This window comes from Myxine glutinosa, chromosome 12 (assembly GCF_964187855.1).
Source record: "Myxine glutinosa chromosome 12, kmMyxGlut1.1, whole genome shotgun sequence".
Taxonomy (NCBI): domain Eukaryota; kingdom Metazoa; phylum Chordata; class Myxini; order Myxiniformes; family Myxinidae; genus Myxine; species Myxine glutinosa.
The window spans coordinates 10,631,929-10,655,362 of record NC_136272.1 but is presented as its reverse complement, the minus strand read 5'-3'; the positions used below and the strand labels follow the sequence as shown (position 1 = coordinate 10,655,362).

Below are 23,434 nucleotides of genomic sequence, written 5' to 3'. Positions count from 1 at the left end.
AAGTGTGTGTCCACCCTCAGGAGAGCCAGGAAACAATATCTCACCATTCTCAAGACCGAACTCTCTTATCTGTCTCCCTCTTCCAAATCCTGGTGGCGTCTGGTCAAATCTGTTTCTGGTGTTTGTTCCCCCTCCATCCCCTCCCTCACCTCAAACGGCTTAACGGCTGACTCCGCACGTGAAAAAGCTGAATGCCTCAACTCTGTGTTTGCCTCTAAATCTTGTGTCCCAAACCCATCCCTCTCTGTACCCACCGTACCCAGTCGTACCCAGCTGCTCCTGGACTCTGTGTCCTTTCCTCCTGACAAGGTGGAAAAGTTTCTGTCAACCCTCGACTCTGATTCTGCAACTGGTCCTGACGGCATCAGCCCACGGGTCCTAAAATCATGTTCTTCTGCTCTTTCACTCCCTCTTTCTGTTCTCTTCACCCTCACTTTAGCTCAAGGTCATCTGCCATCTGCTTGGAAATCAGCCAACATCACCGCTTTGCACAAAAAAGGTGCAAAAACAGATCCCAGCAACTACAGATCAATCAGCCTGCTCCCAATTATCAGCAAAGTCATGGAATCCATCATTGCTTCAGATATTAAATCTTTCCTCTTCTCCAATGGCTTGATCTCTGATCATCAATTTGGTTTCAGACCTGGTCACTCTACTCTGGACATGCTGCTTCTGCTTTCTCAACAATGGATGGAGGTCCTCAACGCCAAACAGGAAATTAGAGCTGTCTCCCTTGACATTTCACGTGCCTTCGATACGGTCTGGCACCCTGCTCTGCTCTCCAAACTCTCCTCCTTTGGTATCCATGGAAATCTCCACGCATGGCTGGCGGACTTCCTCTCTGGTCGTAGTCAACGTGTGGCCCTGAATGGGTTTCTCTCATCTCCTCTTCCTGTTCAGGCTGGAGTTCCCCAAGGTCGTGTTCTGGGCCCTGTGCTTTTTCTGGTCTTCATCAATGATCTCTCTGACTCTCTTGAAAATCCTCTCTATCTCTTTGCTGACGACTCTACTCTATGTCGCTCCATTCCTCATCCCTCAGATCGGCAGTCTGCAGCCTCCTCACTCTCTGCAGACCTGGACAAAATCACAGACTGGTCAAACAAGTGGAACATGTCTTTCAATCCTGACAAATCTCACACTCTTACAATGTCTCTCCGAAAGGACCGACTGGACAACCCTCCCATCTACTTTCTCAACAATCCTCTCCAAGAAGTTCTGTCGCTCAAGCTTTTGGGTCTCACTATCTGCCATGATCTTTCTTGGGAAAACCACATTTCCAAGCTGGCCTCCAAAGCCAGTCGCCGACTGGGCATCCTCCGTCGTGCGAAGTCCTTCCTTGGCACACCTGAGCTCCTCACCACATACAAGGCTTTCATCCGCAGCTCAATGGAATACTGTTCCCCCCTCTGGGCTGGTGCTCCTGCCTCACACCTTGCTCGGCTTCACGCTGTTGAGGCCAAAGCTTTCAGAATCATTGGAATCTCCTGCGATGTAGTCAACGCCGAGGGCCTTTCACTCTCTCACCGCAGGCAGGTTGGTGGTCTTTCTGTCTTATACCGACTCCTCTCCGGCCTTGCTCCCCCAGCTCTCTCTGTGCTCTGTCCCCCCAATATTCCTTCAGGTCGCACAAGATCTGCCTGCAACCCTCTTATGGTTAAACTGCCAAAGTCTAGGCTCTCTGCTCACCTTCACTCTTTCATTCCCCTTTTCTCCCGCCTCTGGAACAAACTTCCCCACTCCCTTCAATCCCACTCCTCCCTCCAGGTCTTTAAAACAGCTGTTCACCACCATCTCTTATCTTCCCCCATCGAAAACCTTGATCTTTTCTACCCCCGGTAATTCACCCCAGAGTCCTTGCAGTGTTCATATGTTTTAATCCTCTCCCACCTCCCCCCAAGTCTTCCCGATGTCCCTGCTCTCAAATGTTGTGTTTGTGTCCTTCCCCCTCTTCCCCCTCTCTTTACTGTCCTTCCCCCTCTCTCCCCATCTTGTCTGCCGCTCCCCTTGTTTTTTGTGTTTTGTGTGTCGGTTTGTCTTTTTGTGTGATTAATGTTAGCTCTTTCACGATCCTCGATCTTGTATACAAAAAACAAACAAAAAAAAAAAAATTGACAAAAGTATTTGATCTCCACAATTCTTTATTTCACTGTTAATATTATAGAACCTTTGTTTTTGATTCAGAACTTAATATATCCTTTTAAATCAGAAAATAAAAAGAAATGGCATTGGCAAAATTATTGACACCCTGGACTTAATATTTGGTAGCACAGCCTTTGGACAAAATAACTGCAGTCGAGTGCTTCCTATAGCCGTGAATGACCTTCCCACACCTCTCTACTGGCAGTTTGGCCCACTCTTCTTGTTCAACCTGCTCCAGTTCTCCCAGATTTGAAGGGTGCGTTCTCCCAACTGCTGTTTTCAGATCTTCCCACAGGTGTTCGATTGGATTTAGATGTGGATTCATTGCTGGCCACTTCAGAACTGTCCAGCGTTTTGTCTTGAACCATTCTGGATGCTTTTTGAAGTGTGTTTGGGGTCATTGTCCTTCTGCAAGACCCATGATCTTCGACGGAGACCCAGCTTTCTGACACTGGGTTGAACATTGCGCTCCAAAATGCCTTTGTAATCTCCTGATTTCATGATGCCATGCACACATTCAAGGCACCCAGTGCCAGATGCAGCACAGCAACGCCAAAACATCACTGAACCTCCTCCATGTTTGACTGTAAGGAAGGTGTGCTTTTCTTTGAAGGCTTCATTTAGTTTTATGTAAACATAGAGATGATGTGCTTTACCAAAAATATCTAATTTGGTCTCGTCTGTCCATAGACATTCTCCCAGAAGGATTTTGGCTTGTTCAGGTGTGTTTTGGAAACCTCAAGTCGGACTTTCTTATGTCTCTCAGCAGTGGGGTCCTCCTGAGTCTCCTCCAATAGAACCCCCTTTCATTGAGTTGGTGATGGATGGTGCGAGTTGAAACTGTCGTACCTTGGGTCTGAAGGTCAACTTTAATCTGTTTGGCAGTTGATTGAGGTGCTTTTTCCACCATTCGAACAATCCTTCGCTGCAATCTTCGATCAAGTTTTCTCTTGCGGCCACGCCCTTGGTCGCCCATCTCCACTGCCTCTGACATCAATTCTTCCTGGGAATTCTTCCAAAGCAAACTGATCTCTCTCATGCACAGATTTATCCCATCTCGCCTTCAGTTGTCTTACCCTTCCTCCCGTCCATGGTACACTGAATCTTGTGGTGAGGCAGTTGCCCTGAAACAACTTGCCTTTGCCTCTTGGAAGGCTAATCCAACTGAAGGCAATCTCAGTTCCTTCCACCAAGCTCGGAACAAGTGTGTGTCTACCCTCAGGAGTGCCAGGAAGCACTATCTCTCCTCACTCAAGAATGAACTCTCAAACCTGTCTCCTTCCTCCAAATCCTGGTGGCGTCTGGTCAAATCCGTTTCTGGTGTTTGTTCCCCCTCCATCCCCTCCCTTACCTCAAATGGCCACACAGTTGACATCGCACGTGACAAAGCCGAATGCCTCAACTCTGTGTTCGCCTCAAAATCCTTAGTCCCAAACCCATCTCTCTCTGTTCCCAACTTTCCCAGTCGAACCCAACTGCTCCTGGACTCTGTGTCCTTCTCTCCTGACAAGGTGGAGGAGTTTTTGTCAAACCTCGACTCTGATTCTGCAACTGGACCAGACGGCATCAGCCCACGGGTCCTAAAATCCTGCTCTGCCGCTCTATCTCACCCTCTCTCTGTTCTTTTCACCCTATCTTTTGCTCAAGGTCATCTGCCAGCATCCTGGAAATCAGCTAACATTACCGCTTTACACAAAAAAGGTGCAAAAACAGATCCTTGCAACTACAGACCAATCAGCCTGCTCCCAATTATCAGCAAAGTCATGGAATCCATCATTGCTTCGGATATGAAATCCTTCCTCTTCTCCAATGGCTTGATCTCTGATCATCAATTTGGTTTCAGACCTGGTCACTCTACTCTGGACATGCTGCTTCTGCTGTCCCAACAATGGATGGAGTTCCTCAATGCCAAACAGGAAATCAGAGCTGTCTCCCTTGACATATCACGGGCCTTTGATACGGTCTGGCACCCAGCTCTGCTCACCAAACTCTCCTCCTATGGTATCCATGGAAATCTCCATGCAGGGCTTGCGGACTTCCTCTCTGGTCGTAGTCAACGTGTGGCCCTGAATGGATTTCTCTCATCTCCCCTTCCTGTTCAGGCTGGAGTTCCCCAAGGAAGTGTGCTGGGCCCTGTGCTTTTTCTGGTCTTTATCAATGATCTCTCCGACTCTCTGGAAAATCCTCTCTATCTCTTTGCTGATGACTCCACTCTCTGCCGCTCCAATCCTCTTCCCTCAGATCGGCAGTCTGCAGCCTCCTCACTCTCTGAAGACCTGGACAAAATCACAGACTGGTCAAACAAGTGGAACATGTCTTTCAATCCTGACAAATCTCACTCTCTTACTATGTCTCTCCGAAAAGATCGACTGGACAACCCTCCCATCTACTTTCTCAACAATCCTCTCCAAGAAGTTCTGTCGCTCAAGCTTTTGAGTCTCACTATCTGCCATGATCTTTCTTGGGAAAACCACATTTCCAAGCTGGCCTCCAAAGCCAGTCGCCGACTGGGCATCCTCCGTCGTGCGAAGTCCTTCCTCGGCACACCTGAGCTCCTCACCACATACAAGGCTTTCATCCGCAGCTCAATGGAATACTGTTCTCCCTTATGGGCCGGTGCTCCTGCCTCACACCTGGCTCGGCTTCACGCTGTTGAATCCAAAGCTTTCAAAATCATTGGAATCTCCCGCGATGAAGCTATCTCTGAGGGCCTTTCACTCACTCACCGCAGGCAGGTAGGTGGTCTTTCTGTCTTCTACCGACTCCTCTCCGGCCTTGCTCCCCCAGCTCTCTCTGTGCTCTGTCCCCCAAATATTCCTACAGGTCGCACAAGATCTGCCAGCAACCCTCTGATGGTTAAACTGCCGAAATCTCGGCTCTCTGCTCACCTTCACGCTTTCATTCCTCTTTTCTCCCGCCTCTGGAACAAACTCCCACACTCCCTTCAATCCCTCTCCTCCCTCCAGGTCTTTAAAACAGCTGTTCACCACCATCTCTTATCTTCCCCCATCCAAAACCTTGATCTTTTCTACCCCCACTAATTCACCCCAGATCCACCTTGTTTGAAATTCCAACTTCTTTCCTGGAAATCCTGGCAGTGTCCATATGGTTATACCTCTCCCACCCCCCCCCCCCCCCTTCACATGCCTCCCCCCAAAGCCCTCTCCCTCCCACAGATCTCTCGATGTCTCCATGTCTCTCGGTCCCTGCTCTCAAATGTTGTGTTTGTGTCCTTCCCCTTCTCTCCCCATCTTGTCTACCGCTCCTGATGTTATTTGTTTTATGTGTCTGTTTGTCTTTCTGTGTGATTAATGTTCGCTCTTTCACGAGCCTCGATCTTGTGTACAAAAAAAAAAAAAAAAAAAAAAGTGAAGGAGAATCACCTGCTTGAAATGTAATTATTTCTCACAACTTCTAAAAGGTGCCAATAATATTGTCCGGGCCATTTTAGGATTTCTGTGTGGTATCAGCTAAGATTTATTAGTTTTTTTCAGCTTTTTATGCCTCCGTCGACAAAGTCGCTGTAGGCATTATGGTTTCTGGTTCTCTGTCCGTACGGGCTAAACCTCGTTTTTCTCAGCAACCATATGTCCGATTGAGACAAAACTTTCTGTGTTGGAGTGACACCCATGCAGAATGTTTTTCTGATAATTGTGACGTCATAGGTCACGTGGAATGGCAGCCATCTTGGATTAAAAGCAAATAATTTATCCAATTATTTATCGGAAACCACTGCATGGAAAAATTTTAAACTTGGCACATTGTCAAGTACTCCCAATGGGGAACAAAAGCATGATAATGATACCATCATAGGTGAAGTGGTATAACAGGCAAAAATGTTGAAATCGAATTCCTTATCCTAAAAATCTTAGATTATCTTAGATCTTAGCTTAGAAAGACTTATCCGTCTTCTACCGACTCCTCTCCGGCCTTACCCCCCCCCCAGCTCTCTCTGGGCTCTGTCCCCCAAATATTCCTACAGGTCACACAAGATCTGCCTGCAACCCTCTTATGGTTAAACTGCCAAAATCAAGACTCTCTGCTCACCTTCACTCCTTCATTCCTCTTTTCTCCCGCCTCTGGAACAAACTCCCTCACTCTCTTCAATCCCACTCCTCCCTCCAGGTCTTTAAAACAGCTGTTCACCACCATCTCTTATCTTCCCCCATCCAAAACCTTGATCTTTTCTACCCCCGTTAATTTCACCCCAAATCCACTTTTTTGAAATACCAACTTCTGTCCTGGAAGTCCTTGGTGTCCTTGTGTTTTATACTTCTCCCATCCCCCCCCCCCCTTCCCATGCCTCCTCCCCCCAAGCGCCCTCTCCCTCCCACACATCTCCCGATGTCCCTGCTCTCAAATGTTGTGTTTGTGTGCTTCCCCTTCTCTCCCCATCTTGTCTACCGCTCCCTCTTTTCATATATTTTGTTTGTCTGTTTGATTTGTTTGTGAAATAAATGTTAGCTCTTTCACGAACCTTAATTCTGTATACAAAAAAAAATAAAAAATAAAAATCTGAAATTGCATGTGCATGATCTATGACCCATTTGTATTGAAATATTAAATTTATGACATCATAGGTCACATGGTTTGGCAGCCAGATTGGATTGAAGGAAAATATTAAATAATTATATCTCTGAAACCGCTCACCATATCGATGTGAAATTTTACAAATATTATCTAACATTACTGTTGCATATAGTTTGAAAATGATGATGTCATAGGTCACGTGGTTTGTCAGCCATCTTGGATAGAAAAACGAAACTTATCCGATCAACACGAAACTTCACAAACGTGATCCCCTACACATACATATGCAGAGTGATGGCATCTACCCGTTGTGGGACTATGCGGAGGAATATTGGCGACACAGTCACATTGTTCTAGTTTTGTTTTGTTCCACTGCAAACTAAAGAAATACATATGTGGATACCAAAATATTTTTTAATTTCAACAATTTTCTGGAAGAAATGGGGCATTATTTGAAAAAAGTGCAAGGGTGCCAATATTTTTGGCCACGACTGTAGATGAGTGCTTACGGTATTTATCTTCTGTATATAAAAAATAAAAAAAACACCTTTAGAGGCCATTTCCCCCCGCAAGCGGGGGTTGGCCTTTTTCGGGGACCGTGGTTGTTGTTTTTTTGGTCCCCTTTTTTGAAGCAATGTTTTACGGCCGGATGCCCTTCCTGCCGCCAACCCTTTTTGTCGCCTTTTTACGACAAACAGGGAATTACCAGTGAACTGGTACACGGCCGGATGCCCTTCCTGCCGCCAACCCTTTTTGTCGCCTTTTTACGACAAACAGGGAATTACCAGTGAACTGGTACTCAATTTGCCGACCTCGGAAGGATGACAGGCTGAGTCAACCCCCCTGGCGTTAATTCAGCGATCGACCGGGATTCGAACCCAGGATCCTAGGATCCTAAGCTGGCACCCTAGCCGCTAGCCCAACACCAGGGCTTCTTCTGTATAACCACCGTTTAGAGGCCATTTTCCCCCGCAAAGCGGGGGTTGGCCTTTTCGGGGACCGTGGTAGTTGTTGTTTTTTTTTTGTTTTTTTTTGGTCCCCTTTTTGAAGCAATGTTTTACGGCCGGATGCCCTTCCTGACGCCAACCCTTTTTGCCGCCTCCAACGACAAACAGGGAATTACCAGTGAACTGGTACTCAAATTAGCCGACCTCGGAAGGATGACAGGCTGAGTCAACCCCCCTGGCATTAATTCGGCGATCGACCGAGATTCGAACCCAGGATCCTAGGATCCTAAGCCGGCACCCTAGCCGCTAGCCCAACACCAGGGTTGAAGGCGCAACCGAGGTCCGAGGTCTTCTGTATAAAACCACCGTTTAGAGGCCATTTTTCCCCGCAAAGCGGGGGTTGGCCTTTTCGGGGACCGTGGTAGTTGTTGTTTTTTTGGTCCCCTTTTTGAAGCAATGTTTTACGGCCGGATGCCCTTCCTGACGCCAACCCTTTTTGCCGCCTTTAACGACAAACAGGGAATTACCAGTGAACTGGTCCTCAATTAGCCGACCTCGGAAGGATGACAGGCTGAGTCAACCCCCCTGGCATTAATTCGGCGATCGACCGAGATTCGAACCCAGGATCCTAGGATCCTAAGCCGGCACCCTAGCCGCTAGCCCAACACCAACACCGAGGTCTTCTGTATGAAGAATGGAAATTAATATACACGGTCTACATTCGCCATGAGACTACACTGAGTGACAGGCGTCATCGAATGATCCTGTAGAACCTCAAAAAAGGCAATGAGGCTATTTGGCCCACCATTGCCTGGTGCATGCCCTGGTTAATATTTGCAACACGTTTTATACCTCAATCTTATTGATGGTTTTCCCAAGTTTAAATAACTCGATATTGATCGGTGACCCAACTTGTTTCAGGTATACTATTATTTCAGCCATTACACTCTACAGATCATTTCCCCTTTGATCCTTGCTGATCACTAAAATGAACCTTGTTTTTTCAATATTGTTTCAGGCTTTCCTCCTGTTCTCCACCGGCTGCTCTCTGATGAAGCGATTAAAAAGGTGGGTGTTGGAATTGATGGAGATGCGGACAAGCTCTTTCGAGACTTTGGGATTCGAATGCGTGGTACTGTGAACCTATCACAACTGGCTAATGAGCAGGTAGGACACCACCTCTTCCCCCCCCCCCCCCTCCCACACCTCCACATGTGACAAAATATTTTCAAAATCATTAGAAGCAGTCCGTAAAATTTTAAAATTGGCTTCGTGCTGAAATTCTATCTTGCACATTGTTCCAGTTTCATTGTGCTCAACGCTGGAGCCTTGCTGGGTTGACCCAATTCCTTTATGGATCCACATTGTCGAAAGGAGATGTACGGTGCAGCAATTGGCAGCAGGTTCCTCTCAGTTATGAGCAACAGCTTTATGCAGCGAAGGATGCTTACGTATGTATTCATGTATTAGTATTGATACTGTACAGTAAGAGGACAACGAATATGCAAGAAAGATACATTTGGTGCATCATATAGCAATTATCGTGACCACGTCTCAATGACTGATTGTGCTAAAAGTGCTGTTGCGCCTGCTTATTCATTGTCAACCGCAGTTGTCCCTGCACTCACTTTGCACATTATCATGAAGCTTACCTCTATAGGATAGGGGGATTTTTATATCTGTTGTAGGATTTGTTTCTACAATTAGTGCCCCCAGTTTTAATGGTATTTTAGAAATGCTTAGACCCGAGGAGTACAAAACCACCATTTTGGTTGTTTTTTGTCTTCCTTTTTTCTGCCAATATCCGAGCTGTATCCTGGAGCCTTTTTTTTGGAATGACATTTTGCATCATTAATGGGAATAAACTTAATATGTGGGGTTCACATTATTATTTTGACCTAATTTTCAAGTTTATGAACTAATCATAGACATTTTCCCCATAACTCAACTAAGGTTTGTCTGATAAGAATGAAATTGCCCTCTCTAGATAGCCTAGAGCAACGTGCATTTACGCTTAATTCTCATCATGCCCCTGCCTGGTGTTGGCTTAGCGGTTAGGGTGCCGGCTTGGGATCCTTCGATCCTGGGTTTGAATCCTGATCGATCGCTGAATTAACACCAGGGGGGTTGAATCAGCCTGTCATCCTTCCGAGGTCGGCAAATTGAGTACCAGTTCACTGGTAATTCCCTGTGTGTCGCAAGAGGCGACTAACAGGGTTCGCGGCAGGAAGGGCATCCGGCCATAAAACATTGCTTCAAAAAGGGGTCCATATAAAAATAAAAATAAAACACCTTTAGAGGCCATTTTTCCCCGCAAGGCGGGGGTTGGCCTTTTTCGGGAACCGTGGTTGTTGTTGTTTTTTGGTCCCCTTTTTGAAGCAATGTTTTACGGCCGGATGCCCTTCCTGACGCCAACCCTTTTTGTCGCCTTTAACGACAAACAGGGAATTACCAGTGAACTGGTACTCAATTCAGCCGACCTCGGAAGGATGACAGGCTGAGTCAACCCCCCTGGCGTTAATTCAGCGATTGACCGGGATTCAAACCCAGGATCCTAGGATCCTAAGCCGGCACCCTAGCCACTAGCCCAACACCAGGGTCCATGGTGCCCGAAAAAAGGCCAACCCTCGCTATGCGGGGAAAAATGTCCTTAAAAGGCGATTCGTTCTCATCATGCCCCTCTGGTTTAAAGGTCAAGGTCAAATGTGTCATCGCTCAATTTTTCCAATGAGAAATCTCAAAGACCGCTTGGCCTTTCCAAATGTTCTTGCATCATGATAGTGCACCTGCGCTGAAGTTGTGCACTTGATATTTGCTTTGTGTCCTTGACCTGCTTTTTTTGGATTGTGACATAATCGACACTTTTTTGATCATAACCGGAATAATTTTCCTCCGATTTTCAGGATGTTGAGTTTTATCGATTGATTCTAGATGGGGACACATTTTCTTAATTTACTCTCTATTCATAAATGCTGAAGGTCAAGGTCATATAGTGGATCAAAAATAATATGGCCATCATTGGATCGCGGGCGCTGGGGGAGGCTTACCCTTGGCGATTTTCGATCGCAGATATCTAGTTTTATCAGTGATATGAAAGATATATCTGGTGACAGAACAGTTTGCTTCCTGTAATCCATCACAGTGTTGTATACAAGGGTAAGCACAGTGTTTGTTTCTTTGCTCCCCTGCTTCATTGCTTAGATGACACGATGGCTGTAAAATGAGCAAAACATTATTTTGTATTAAAATTGGCAGAAGCAAAACGTTGCTTGTCCAATGCAGCAGTGGACGAATAGATGAGAATTTGTGTAGACTGTAGAGTATTGTATTCTTTTGACCATTTTATCTTTCACAACTTTGGCAGACCAAGTATCACATCTCTCGGCTTGGCACTGCCATTTTGATTTTCTTTGCAAAAAGCAAACGCCTCAGATCTGCCATGTGGCCATCTTTCTGAAAGCGCTTCTGGTCATTCAATAAAAAATACAGTGTCCATTGACTCAAATGTACCATATTCCTTTGAGCATGGTCCATGTAACTGAAGTCGCGTACAGAAAGCTCTTCTTTTTCAATTTTTGAAAGGATGGTTTCCTGTTTATTCATTCCCCAATGCTTGTTGCCCTATTGGTGCATTGTCTTTTCCCCTCATTGCCTTGCTTTTCTATAGCCCTCAAATTTTGGGGGAGCAGTGAGCAGGACAAACTACAAGGCAAATCTGGGTCAACGAACAGGAAATATATTTGGTACAGGCCCGTGCTTTAGAAATGCCCTGTGCACATTTAGTCCATCATAATCCTTCATAACAGCTTGATCTCCATCATAATTGTCTTTTTTTTTTTACGCCTCCACCGACGAAGTAAGCATTATGTTGCCACATAAACTTGTGAACCAGTGATGGGATTTTGAACAAACTTTGTATAATTATCTTCTACTATATAAGAGAAAAAAAAAATGGTTTGTTGTGTGTGTGTGTGTGTTGGTGTGTGTGTGTTGGTGTGTGTGTTGGTGGTCTGTTGAGCTGTTGCTGTGTGTGTGTTGGTGTGTGTTGAGAGGTGTGTGGTGTGGTGTGAGAGGTTGAGAGGTGTGTGTGTGAGAAAAAAGAGAGCTGTTGGTGTGTGTGTGTGTGTGTGTGTGTGTGTGTGTGTGTGTGTGTGTGTGTGTGTGTGTGTGTGTGTCGCCATTTTTCTCAGAGATGGCTAAACGGATCTTCGTCAAACTTTCAGAGGTTTATCAGTGAGTGCCTCAGTGTTGTAGGCCAAAAAAAAAAAACATTTTGAAAAAAAGATCGTTTTTTTGGAGTTAAAAAAAAAAAAATCGCTCGATCGTGCCTAAGCCTTTTAAAATTAATGACAGTTATATACATGTACACTCGCATAAATAAATACAAAACAATCACCAGACATTTGAATACAAATAAATCAAACGATTCCGTAAGTGCACGAAGTTGGTAGTACGGTTTCTTCTTCATCCTGATCGGCATCACACTTATCGCAGAAACGGGATGAACGCCACGTTCACCAGCATATAAAACCACCTTTAGGTGCCCTCAAAAGCATATATTTAACCAGCATATATCATATATGCTGGTGAATACAGCATATTCACCAGCATATATTTAACGAAAAGGTGATGAACCCCCTTCCTCCCCTGCCTTCCTCCCTCCCCCGTCCTCCCCTCCTCCCCTTCCTCCCCTTCCTCCCCCCAACCCCCCGAACCACCCTCCGCCCCCATCCCCCCACCCCCCTTCCTCCCCCCAACCCCCCGAACCACCCTCCCCCATCCCCCCCCTTCCCATCCTTCTCCCCCCTATCCCCCTCCCTCTCTCAGCAACGCCGGGTACTTATGCTAGTGTGCTAGTGTGCAGGTACTGCTCGAGTGTTTTAGGCAAAAAAATAAATAAATAATAATGATAAAAAAAAAATCGTTTTTTTGGAGTAAAAAAAAAGAAATTGCTCGATAGTGCCTAAGCCTTTTCAAATTAATGACAGTTATATACAAGGACACATTCGCATAAATAAATACAAAACAATCACCAGACATTTGAATACAAATAAATCAAACGATTTCATAAGTGTACGATGTTGGTAATACGGCTTCTTCTTCTTCCTGATCGGCATCACACTGAACTCAGAAACGTGATGAACGCCACATTCACCCACCAGCATATATATGGACCCCCTTCCTCTCCTGCCTCCCCCCCTCCCCTCCCGTTCCCTCCCCCATCCCCCCCTCGACCCCCTCTCCCCTCCCCTTCCTACCCTTCGCCTCCACCCCCCTCTCACCCCACCTCCCCCGCCCGGCAAAGCCGGGTACTTCTGCTAGTATGTTATAAAGCAACGATAAACTGATTGGATTTTGGGGTCAAGAGGTCAAAGATCAGAGGTCATGTGTTACAATTATTTTGTTACCACGATAACTCAAACTTAGTAAAGGTATGTACAATAATGAAAAGAGGAACTGATTAGATTTTGGCTTTAGGAGGTCAAAGGTGTCTGCAATTGGTTTTTGTTGCCACGTTAACTTGGGAACGGCTGTAGGGAACCAAGTCAACTTGGTACAATTATGTATAATGATGTAAAGATAAACGGATTAGATTATGTGGTCAAGAGGTCAGAGGTCAGAGGTCCGATTAGGTAAAAATTCTGTTACTGCACTAACTTGTGAAGCAGTGATAGGATTTTGACCAAACATGGTATAAGTATATAGGTATATATGCCTGGTGTTGGCTTAGCGGTCAGGGTGCCGGCTTGGGATCCTAGGATCCTGGGTTCGAATCCCGGTCGATCGCTGAATTAACGCCAGGAGGTTGACTCAGCCTGTCATCCTTCCGAGGTCGGCAAATTGAGTACCAGCTTGCTGGGATGAATGATCCCGTTGTGTACCCCGGTTTAGAATAGGTACACCGTATCCCTGCGCATCGTAAGAGCGTGACCAAGGGTTGGCGTCAGGAAGGGCATCCGGCCATAAAAACATTGCCTCAAACAGGGAACCATGATTGTCATGGGGCCCGCAAGGCTAACCCCCGCTCTAGCGTGGAAAATGGCCTTAAAACGATCATTCATTCATTCATTCATTCATGGTATAAGTATATATTATGATGAAATGATTAGATTTCACCATCAAAGGTCAGAGGTCATGTCAGGTAAAAATGTGATATTTGAGAACAGCTGAAGGGATTTAAATTTAATTTGGTACAGATACAGTATGTATAATGATTTAATCGTGTGGGTCTAGTCATATCGGTAGATGTTGCGATGTCGAAGAGTGCAGTTCTAGTTTCTTCTGATTTTGTGTTGTGCCAATGACCTGAAACTGGGTACCCCCAGATGCTTCGGGCAGAGCATACAATGGTTAGCGTACCTCAATAAACTTTGTTGGTTCCATCCATCACACTTTTAAAACGTATTTTCCCAATTATGTTGTTTTGATGTATTGTACTGTCTCATCGAAACACATTGCTGATTGGTATCAATAAATAATTGGAACCATGATCAATAAATCTCTCCCCTCTCAGATTAATTTATATGTGATTTGTACTATCATGTCTCATTCCGACCTTTGCCAACAGGCTGGCTTACTGATATATCAGAAGCTTGAGTTTATGAAGAAGAAAGAAGAAACAGATGCTGAGCAACAGCTGGCTTTTGATCGTGTAAGACCTTTTAGCTTCCGCACCAGTACGGCAGATCTCATGAAGCAAAGGTCCAGAGAGATTCTTCATCGGTAAGTAAAGCTCATTTCATCATCAGTGTTCCTCAATAGTAAAAATCACAATTTGGTAAGAACACTGTTTACAATTTTACTCTTATGTTTTCATCAGTCAGATGTCTAAATGTACCCTGGGTGGTCAATTTATCTATACACAATTTTGAACCCCTATAATTACATTGCGAAGAAAAATAATCAAGCAAATCTTTTACAGTATATTGATACATATTTAAAGTTTTTATGACACAAATTTTATTGAAATCAGAGGTACTCCAAAACCACTTTTTGTTGTATTCCAAATGTCATTTCTCCAAAAGCTGCTTGAATCTGCTCTTTCAGGTCTTGAATGTTCGCGATTATAGGGAATTGAGGTGCTATTCCGGTATGCTGATTCATTTCTCGGACCATTTCATCAGGATGGGGTGCAATGCTAAAATATCATGACCACGATTATACGAATTACTCACATGTAACTTTTGAGATATCTTGTTCACCGACAGACAAACAAACAAACAAACAGACAGACAGGGGTGAAAACATAACCTCCATCCACCTTCGGTGGCCGAGGTAATAAAAGGAGCTCGGTCTCGGCATGCATGCGTCCGTCCATCCATTTGTCAAGAATTGTCCTACAGGAGATTTATACGCCATATGTATGTTCGCCATCAATTCTGATCGCCATCTTTTTATCAATCGAATGCTTGGCAATCTGCAAACAGTATGATATAGTTGAGTAAGGTGAGGATAGATGGGCTTAAAACAAAAACTCTTCCTTGTTCATCTTCTTCACTTATAATAACTGTGAGTCACATTCATTCCTGTTTCGCATATGGATTAGATTCAGAAAACGCTTGCTATATTTAAAACTTATAATATTATTAATGATACTAATAATACTTATAATTGATATGCCATGACAGGCTTAGAAAGAGAGAGGAGACAAGAGGAAAAGGGCCAGTCCATGGGGACCAATCATCACGTGGCCGTATTGTCCTGTTGAATCCGTGCAGCAAGGAAGATGGGGGAAGATTTGGCTCCTGACTTGCATGGGGATGGGGGGGGGGGGGGGTACAACCACCGTGAAGAGGCATCCCTGATAGCATTCTGTTAGTTTAAAGGGGTAGTGAATGGTCTGGTTTTCTACCATGAGTGAGGCTAATTGGGGTAAACTGCTCCAGTACATGACTCGTGACACCCTCAACCCCCTTAAAACACTTGTATTAAGTCCTGGAGAGGTATTTGGTGTTCAATATTCATTTATTTAATGATAACCAAATGCTGCACTACTAACGGAAAATAATCTTCCTAGAAATTGATCTTCATTCAGGTGAAATAAAAAAAATTCTCCAAATATCACCTTCAATTGCATATTTTTTTGTTATATATTGGGCAGGATCACTGCCGAAATGCATATTTTGACATCAATCTTTCAAAATATCCTGTAAAATTTTGTTTCTTCGCAATATAATTATTGGGGTTCAAAATTGTAGATGGATAAATGGGCCATGCTGTAGAATCCACCCTCTTTGTGTGACCTCAGATGGCCACCTTGCATTTGAATTCAGTAATTTTACCATCCTCAAAAATGTCTTCTTTTTTTTCCCATGGCAATTGTTTTTGCACTTTTTGAAATTCACTCAAGTTCAATATTTTCAACAATATTTGATTGTTCAATATTTGAACAAGTTCAATGTTCAAAAATCCAATATTTTCCTCTCGTCAGACTTTCTGTGCAGCATATTGTTGCTTTATCTAATGTGGGAATTTTATCTCCCAAGAAGAATATTCTATGTACTAATTCAGCAATAGTTTTTTTTTATTCTCATCGATAACTTAGTTTATTTTGTAATGCATAATGATGTAATTCATAAAGCTTTACTCATTGTGATAATTAAATAAAGATTGCATCGATCGTTGTGACAAATCAGGTTTTAGGACTCCCAAAGATTGTTCCCTCTTCAATTATATTTTAAAAACACGATGGTCTATTTTATCTCATGGTTTATGTGGACTCCAACTGGAAATGCTCTATTTATTTATTTATTTATTTATGTATTTGCCTTGTTGTTGGTGTGTACGTAACTACGTATCCCTTTATTTGGTCTTGATATTTATAATCCTTTAATAAATTATGTGATTGCCATATTTTTGCAGCAATATATCTCTCCATTGGCAGATTCATTGATTGGTTTATGTTATCATATGTCCACACATTTGGTGTTAACCTCTTTGTGTTTCTCAGGGCAAAATCTGCTGTGGACAACTTTTTGAGCAATATCGCTCAACTGAGCTGCCCAGAATTGACACCTCAGGCAAAAAGGCTTCTAAATGTTGAGAGGGGTGAATATAATTTGGATTCGTCAATGGGGGCTTCTCGTGGACAAAGCATTAATTTGAAAAATGATACTGAAGTAACAGGACCAAAGACGTGTGCATCAGTCACGAAAAAGAAGAGGGGAAATGAAGAATCAGACCTGGACCAGGATGGCAAAGTGGACGATTCAGACTTGGAGTTTGATTGGGTTGTTCAGGATTTGGATCAGGATAAAGAAGCAATGGCTGGAGACTTTGACCTTGGTCAAGAGAACGATGAAAACTTGAACGTAGAGCTGAGAGATGTCGAACATTTGCACACCGAGATAGAAAGAGGGTTTGGAGATTCAGATCTTGAGTTGGAGGATGAAGCTGATAACTTGGACCATCATGTGCTTGAACATAAAATAACGGTAATTACAAATATTTTAATTTTGCTGCAATGTTTTTCTTCCGCTTGCTTTAATACTTTCGTAGTTGTACATGGGTTGGTTGTTTTGTGTATATTTGAGTGTAATATGTAATAGGATAGACAGTGGATTCAAAATAAACTTGACAAAATAGAAGCCCCTTGTTAAGCTTTATGAAGATTTCGACCAATCGCAGATGGATGACCAATGTTTTAATAATTTAAATGATTCATGAATTTTCTAATTTCCAAGATGAAGACTGTTTTTATATTTCTGCTTTGCGCACCATCCGACAATTGTTTAAAGACTGATAGCTTTACCAAAAAGTGTGATGTTTCATGAGTCTTCTTGCCAGAAAGTCACAACTGGTAGTGTGGCATGCTGATGGTATTGAAGGTATGCGAGGCCATAAAACTACTGACAATTATGCCCCACATAATTAGTCTGACTTGTTCATCGATTGAAAAGCGTTCATCGATTGTCGGTGTTCTCAATGCGGCATGGGGTAGCCATGTCTTGGTGATGTCAGAGGATCAATTGGTGAAACAGTGTCTTGTCCGAGATGTCGTCCGGCAAATGCTGCGCAATGTGGATGTGGTGAGGAATGGATAGCCCATGATGTGTTGACCTTGAAGTCGCTTATGCCAGCTGTGTGTCAGCAATGCTCCTCGCATTGAGTCTCAGCGCAAGCGTCGCTTTGGCGTGCGCCGTTGGACCGCTTCTCGTGAATCCAAGCTTTGACGCCCTCCTCCAGATACAGCCACTTGGTTGTCTTGCCTCTTGGTACCTTCTTCTTTCTTGGGATGTTCGCAAGGGTTGTCTTTGATGCCTACCAACGCATAATGTTGGATTCATCGAGGCCGTACTTCCTCCCAGCCTCCCGGTTACCAAACTCTTCTGCATACTGGCACACAGAGAGTTTGAAAGCAACGGTGAAGGAAAGTCTTGACATCTTGATACTTCAAACAAGATAGAACGAATGATGATGTTTCATCTCGGCCTCATTGGTTATATATCCTCCGGCAGGCTAAGTGGATCCTTCTTTGGCTAGTGTTTGCCGCACAATAGTGCCATCTTGAGTGTATGTATAAGCAAAAGCCGCGCCACCTATTGAAACCCCGAAGCGGGCTTTGCTGTCGGCTAGTGGGACGATCAAGGAAGGTATTGTATATACCAAAGAAGATTTAATCACTGTTGATTAATGCGACATTTTTATGAAACCAAGGCATGTCAATCATGTCAAAAGTCTGTCAGTCAATCGGGCTAGATTTTGACAATACAGGTAATCATCAACAGCTTTCTGAAATGGGGTGTCAGCTACAATGTTCAAAAAACGCAATCGCTCAAAACAAGCACAGCACAAGCCGAGAAGGTAGTCAATAAAGACTATTTTTATTGAGACAGGTTGCTTTGCAATTTATCGTTCCCTGATTAAAACATGATCCCCTGACATAACCACCTTTAGAGGCCATTTTTCCCCGCAAGCGGGGGTTGGCCTTTTTCGGGAACCGTGGTTGTTGTTGTTTTTTGGTCCCCTTTTTGAAGCAATGTTTTACGGCCGGATGCCCTTCCTGATGCCAACCCTTTTTGCCGCCTTTAACGACAAACAGGGAATTACCAGTGAACTGGTACTCAATTTGCCGACCTCGGAAGGATGACAGGCTGAGTCAACCCCCCTGGCATTAATTCAGCGATCGACCGGGATTCGAACCCAGGATCCTAGGATCCTAAGCCGGCACCCTAGCCGCTAGCCCAACACCAGGGTTGTTGCTAGCCGCTAGCCGCCCTAGCCGCTAGCCCCTGACATATTACAAGTTATTCCAATGTGTATCTAAGTGAAAGAAATGACATGTTAAGCATTGCAAATAGGTCATTTTGTCATGTGATATGTCCAAATTTGTCATTGCCATGTATTACCCGCATCCCTGACTTTTGATTTTTCCAAAAAAAATAAAAAGTGCGGGTTGTGCATGACAATTTATGGTATTACCTGTAGTGCTTGCAGCAATAATGATTTGTAACATCTTTCCTGTTGCTGTCTCATAACCATAACTTGACTATTGTTGGGTTTGGCTTTCAGGCATTGCCAAAGGAATCAGATATTTCTGCAAGCATGACAGATGATGATGATGATGATAAAAGTGGTGAGTAATGATATAAAATAGTGGAATGCTGAGCATGCTTCATTCAATTTGATTCTTCCTTGTATTGAAATGCCATCGCAAATGCCCTGATGTGACCTCAGAACTCCAATCACCTCTTCATTTACTGCTTATTTGAAGTTTTTGACTGTAGGATAGACTCTGGATTCTTTCTAACCCCACTTACCTTGTTTGTATATCCATCCTGTATTGCCTCTCCTCCATAGCTCGGATGCTGATCCTCTCAATTAGGTTTTCCATGGGCCTTTATGATTGAGTGTATACTACTGTGTTCAAAAAGTATCCGACCTTTATTTTTCGTGCGTAAAAAAAAAAAGAAGCTAGGGAGGCGTTGATTGGTGCACGTATGTAGGCGATCCTAATGCGCACGCGTGAATTTTTTCCCACCTGCAGAAGCTGTCATTCGATGGCAGACCGCCGATGAGTGAGGAAATGTAAGTGAGCGCCGTCGGATTTTCGTTTTTGACAAAATGACAGAAAAACTTGAACAACGCTACTGCATCAAATTTTGTGTAAAGCTTGGCGATTCCCAAGTGGAAACGATCCGCAAGATTCAACACCGTTCATTCCATTATGAAGGAGGATTTGGGCTTCAGGAGAATCTCAGCGAAGTTCGTACCAAAGCTGCTAACGATTGAGCAGAAGCAACTCCGTTTGGAGATCGCACAGGACATGCTGGAGACTGAACAGCGATCCCAGCTTCCTCAACACAGTGATCACTGGCGTTGAGTCCTGGGTTTATGGGTACGACCCAGAAACCAAGTTGCAGTCATCACAATGGAAGCATCCAACATCGCCAAGCTTTACACAAAATTTGATGCAGTAGCATTGTTCAAGTTTTTCCGTCATTTTGTTAAAAACGAAAATCCGACGGCGCTCACTTACATTTCCTCACTCATCGGCGGTCTGCCGTCGAATGACAGCTTCTGCAGGTGGGAAAAAATTCACGCTTGCGCATTAGGATCGCCTACATACGTGCACCAATCAACACCTCCCTAGCTTCTTTTTTTTTACGCACGAAAAATAAAGGTCGGATACTTTTTGAACACACTACGTATAAGGAAATGAGAAAATTCGTTGTTATTGAATGAGTACTTGATCATTTTCACAACCTTCGAAGCACAGCAATGAATGAGGAAGCAGATGCCTGCATTTTGTCTTTTGGTTATATGCAACCTCAAAAGTTGCTTTTGTAAAAAAGAAAAAAAAAAAGAAAAAAAAAAGTACCAATCATTCATTCTGAAAACGAAGTGCAGTGGCTAATCTCCTCTGTCTTTGGCTTGCATTGAAACGTCTGCCGTCTGTGGCTTTCTTCACTTTCTCTACAGAAGGAAACATTCCTGAACCCCCCAGGACAGAGCACTTGACCTGCTTAAAAACATTTTTTGGTCACTCCTTGTTTAAACCGTAAGTATTTTTTTCCAATTATTATTCGTTATTGCTTGGCCAATGCCTTATTCTACTTTGTGTGTGGTATGTTTTGATCAAGAATAGGGTTGGCCTGTAACTTGTAAAAAGGCCTGTAACTGGGCCTGTAACTTTTATTATTACTATTATTATTATTATTATTTTAAATTGTGGCTCGTGGAAGAGCTGAGATGAGAAAGGGTTTGCATTGTTTTTATTTAATTTCATATTTTGCTTCATTTGTTTGTTCATTTTGCTGACTGTTTACTCTCATGTATTAATTACCCCAATGTCATGTTCCTTCAGCATGCAGTGGCAGGTGATTACCTCACTCCTGGAAGAGCGGCGGGACAATGTTGTTATCATGGCAACAGGTGTGTAGAGCTTATCCAATTGTTTGTTTGGTGATGCCGCTTATGCTTGTTGATACAGGAACGACAACTGGAGCCTTCCGACATATAATACATACATAATCTCTTAAATTGCAATTCAGGATCACTGTGAATAAATCTTGTTTCACCAGGTAGATACTGAGCCAGGTTCAATAAAGTAGAAAACGCACCAAAGAGGTACAAGAAGGTCAGCATGAGATAGTGTGGAAATGCCACTTTTAAGGGATTGGAGGGAACATTGCTGTTGAAAACTTGTTCAGAAGCCCAGGCTAAAGAAAGATGGAATGAACTAGTGGAATTGGGCAGCAGTATTGGACTAAAATAAGTAGAAAAGTCCAAAAAAACAGAGTAGCCCAATGCATTCAATAAATCCTGTGAGAACGGAGTTCCTAGACTGTGAAGGAGAAGGTTGAAGGTACAAAAATAGCCGAAGACGGGTTTGTTAGAAGTATGATCAACTGTTTTCCAATGGCGCAAATGAAAGTCATGCTCTTCAGCTAATTCCTGCCAGGAGGTGCAGGTTATTCCCATGGGTGTTTGCCTTTACTGTGTTCATGAGTGCAAGGTTGGGTGCAAAATACGAGTACAAAATGGTACAACATAGGTCAGGACTGGAGTCGGACTCGTATAACTATACAGTGCCTTCAGAAAGTATTCGCACCCCTCGACTTTTTTCGCATTTTTTGTGTTATAGTCTGAATTTAAAATGGATTAAATTGAGATTTTTTTGTCATTGATCTACCCATAATTTATAAATGTCAAAATGGAATTTGTTTTTTTTATATAAAAATCGATAAAATAATTTAAAATGCGGGAATTTAAAATACAGAAATATCTAATTTACATAAGTATTCGGCCCCCTGAGTCAATACTTCACAGAAGCGCCTTTGGCAGCGATTACAGCTTCGAGTCTTCTTAGATGTGTCTGTATCCGCGTTACACATTTGGATTTGTGGAGTTACTCCCATTCTTCCTTGCAGATTTGCTCAAGCTCTTTTGCTCAAATTTTCTCAAATCAGATTTGCTCAAAGGACTTCTGCGACTCACTGGGACTGACACAATCTGTCAATTTCCCGACCCGGATCTCAGTCAATGGAGTATCTTCTCTTCTAGACTTGGTTATGACAAACTTCCCTGCATATGTCTGCTGTTCTACTTCTGCTCCTATTGGTTCTTCTGATAATTTGCTTGTTAAAGTGGACATCTCTCTGGCCATTCTCAGAGAGCCTCAACGCCGACGAGTCTGGCATTTCACTCAGGCTGACTGGCACGGTCTTAAAGCAGCCATCAATCATCTGGACTGGTCTCCCATCTCCACTGCCTCTGACATCAACTCTTCCTGAGAATTCTTCCAAAGCAAACTGCTCTCTCTCATGCACAGATTTATCCCATCTCATCTTCAGTTTTCATACCCGTCCTCCCATCCATGGTACACTGAAGCTTGTGGTGAGGCAGTTGCCATGAAACAACTTGTCTTTGCCACTTGGAAGGCAAATCCAAAGGAGGGCCATCTCATTTCCTTTCACAAAGCTCGGAACAAGTGTGTGTCTACCCTCAGAAGAGCCAGGAAACAATATCTCTCTGCTCTCAAGACTGAACTCTCAAACCTGTCTCCCTCCTCCAAATCCTGGTGGCATCTGGTCAAATATGTTTCTCGTGTTTGTGCCCCCTCCATCCCCTCCCTTGCCTCAAACGGCTACACAGCTGACACCACATGTGAAAAAGCCGCATGCCTCAACTCTGTGTTTGCCTCAAAATATTGTGTCCCGAACCCATCTCTCTCTGTACGCACCTTACCCAGTCAAACCCAGCTGCTCCTGGACTGTGTCCTTCTCTCCTGTAAAGATGGAGAAGTTTCTGTCAAACCTCAACTCTGATTCTGCAACTGGACCAGACGGCATCAGCCCACGGGTCCTAAAATCCTTCTCTGCCACCCTATCTCACCCTCTCTCTGTTCTCTTCACCCTCTCTTTTGCTCAAGGTCATCTGCCATCAGCTTGGAAATCGGCCAACATTACCACTTTATACAAAAAATGTGCAAGAACAGATCCTTGCAACTACAGACCAATCAACTTGCTCCCAATCATCAGCAAGGTCATGGAATCTATCATCGCATCTGACATCAAATCCTTCCTCTTCTCCAATGGCTTGATCTCGGATCATCAATTTGGATTCAGACCAGGTCATTCTACTCTGGACATGCTGCTTCTACTGGCTCAACAATGGATGGAGGTCCTCCATGCCAAACAGGAAATCAAAGCTGTCTCCCTTGACATATCATGTACCTTCGATACGGTCTGGCACCCCGCTCTGCTCACCAAACTCTCCTCCTATGATATCCATGGAAATCTCCATGCATGGCTTGCGGTCGTAGTCAACGTGTGCCCCTGAGTGGATTTCTCTCATCTCCCCTTCCTGTTCAGGCT

General features: G+C 43.9%; 1 protein-coding gene across 4 annotated transcripts in view; it reads left to right on the top strand.

Moving 5' to 3' along the window:
• The window catches only part of WRN (WRN RecQ like helicase), a 124,684-nt gene that overhangs the window by 18,301 nt on the left and 82,949 nt on the right, over nucleotides 1–23,434 (top strand). For 2 of the 4 annotated variants that reach the window (XM_068133309.2, XM_068133306.2), the window contains 7 exons: nucleotides 8,635–8,783; nucleotides 8,921–9,067; nucleotides 14,185–14,339; nucleotides 16,567–17,050; nucleotides 19,128–19,191; nucleotides 20,538–20,616; nucleotides 20,923–20,990. In XM_068133309.2, the coding sequence (XP_067989410.2) occupies nucleotides 8,635–8,783; nucleotides 8,921–9,067; nucleotides 14,185–14,339; nucleotides 16,567–17,050; nucleotides 19,128–19,191; nucleotides 20,538–20,616; nucleotides 20,923–20,990 (1,146 nt within the window). The remainder of the gene's footprint in view (nucleotides 1–8,634; nucleotides 8,784–8,920; nucleotides 9,068–14,184; nucleotides 14,340–16,566; nucleotides 17,051–19,127; nucleotides 19,192–20,537; nucleotides 20,617–20,922; nucleotides 20,991–23,434) is intronic. The other 2 variants (XM_068133307.2, XM_068133308.2) reach the window with 2 other exon arrangements.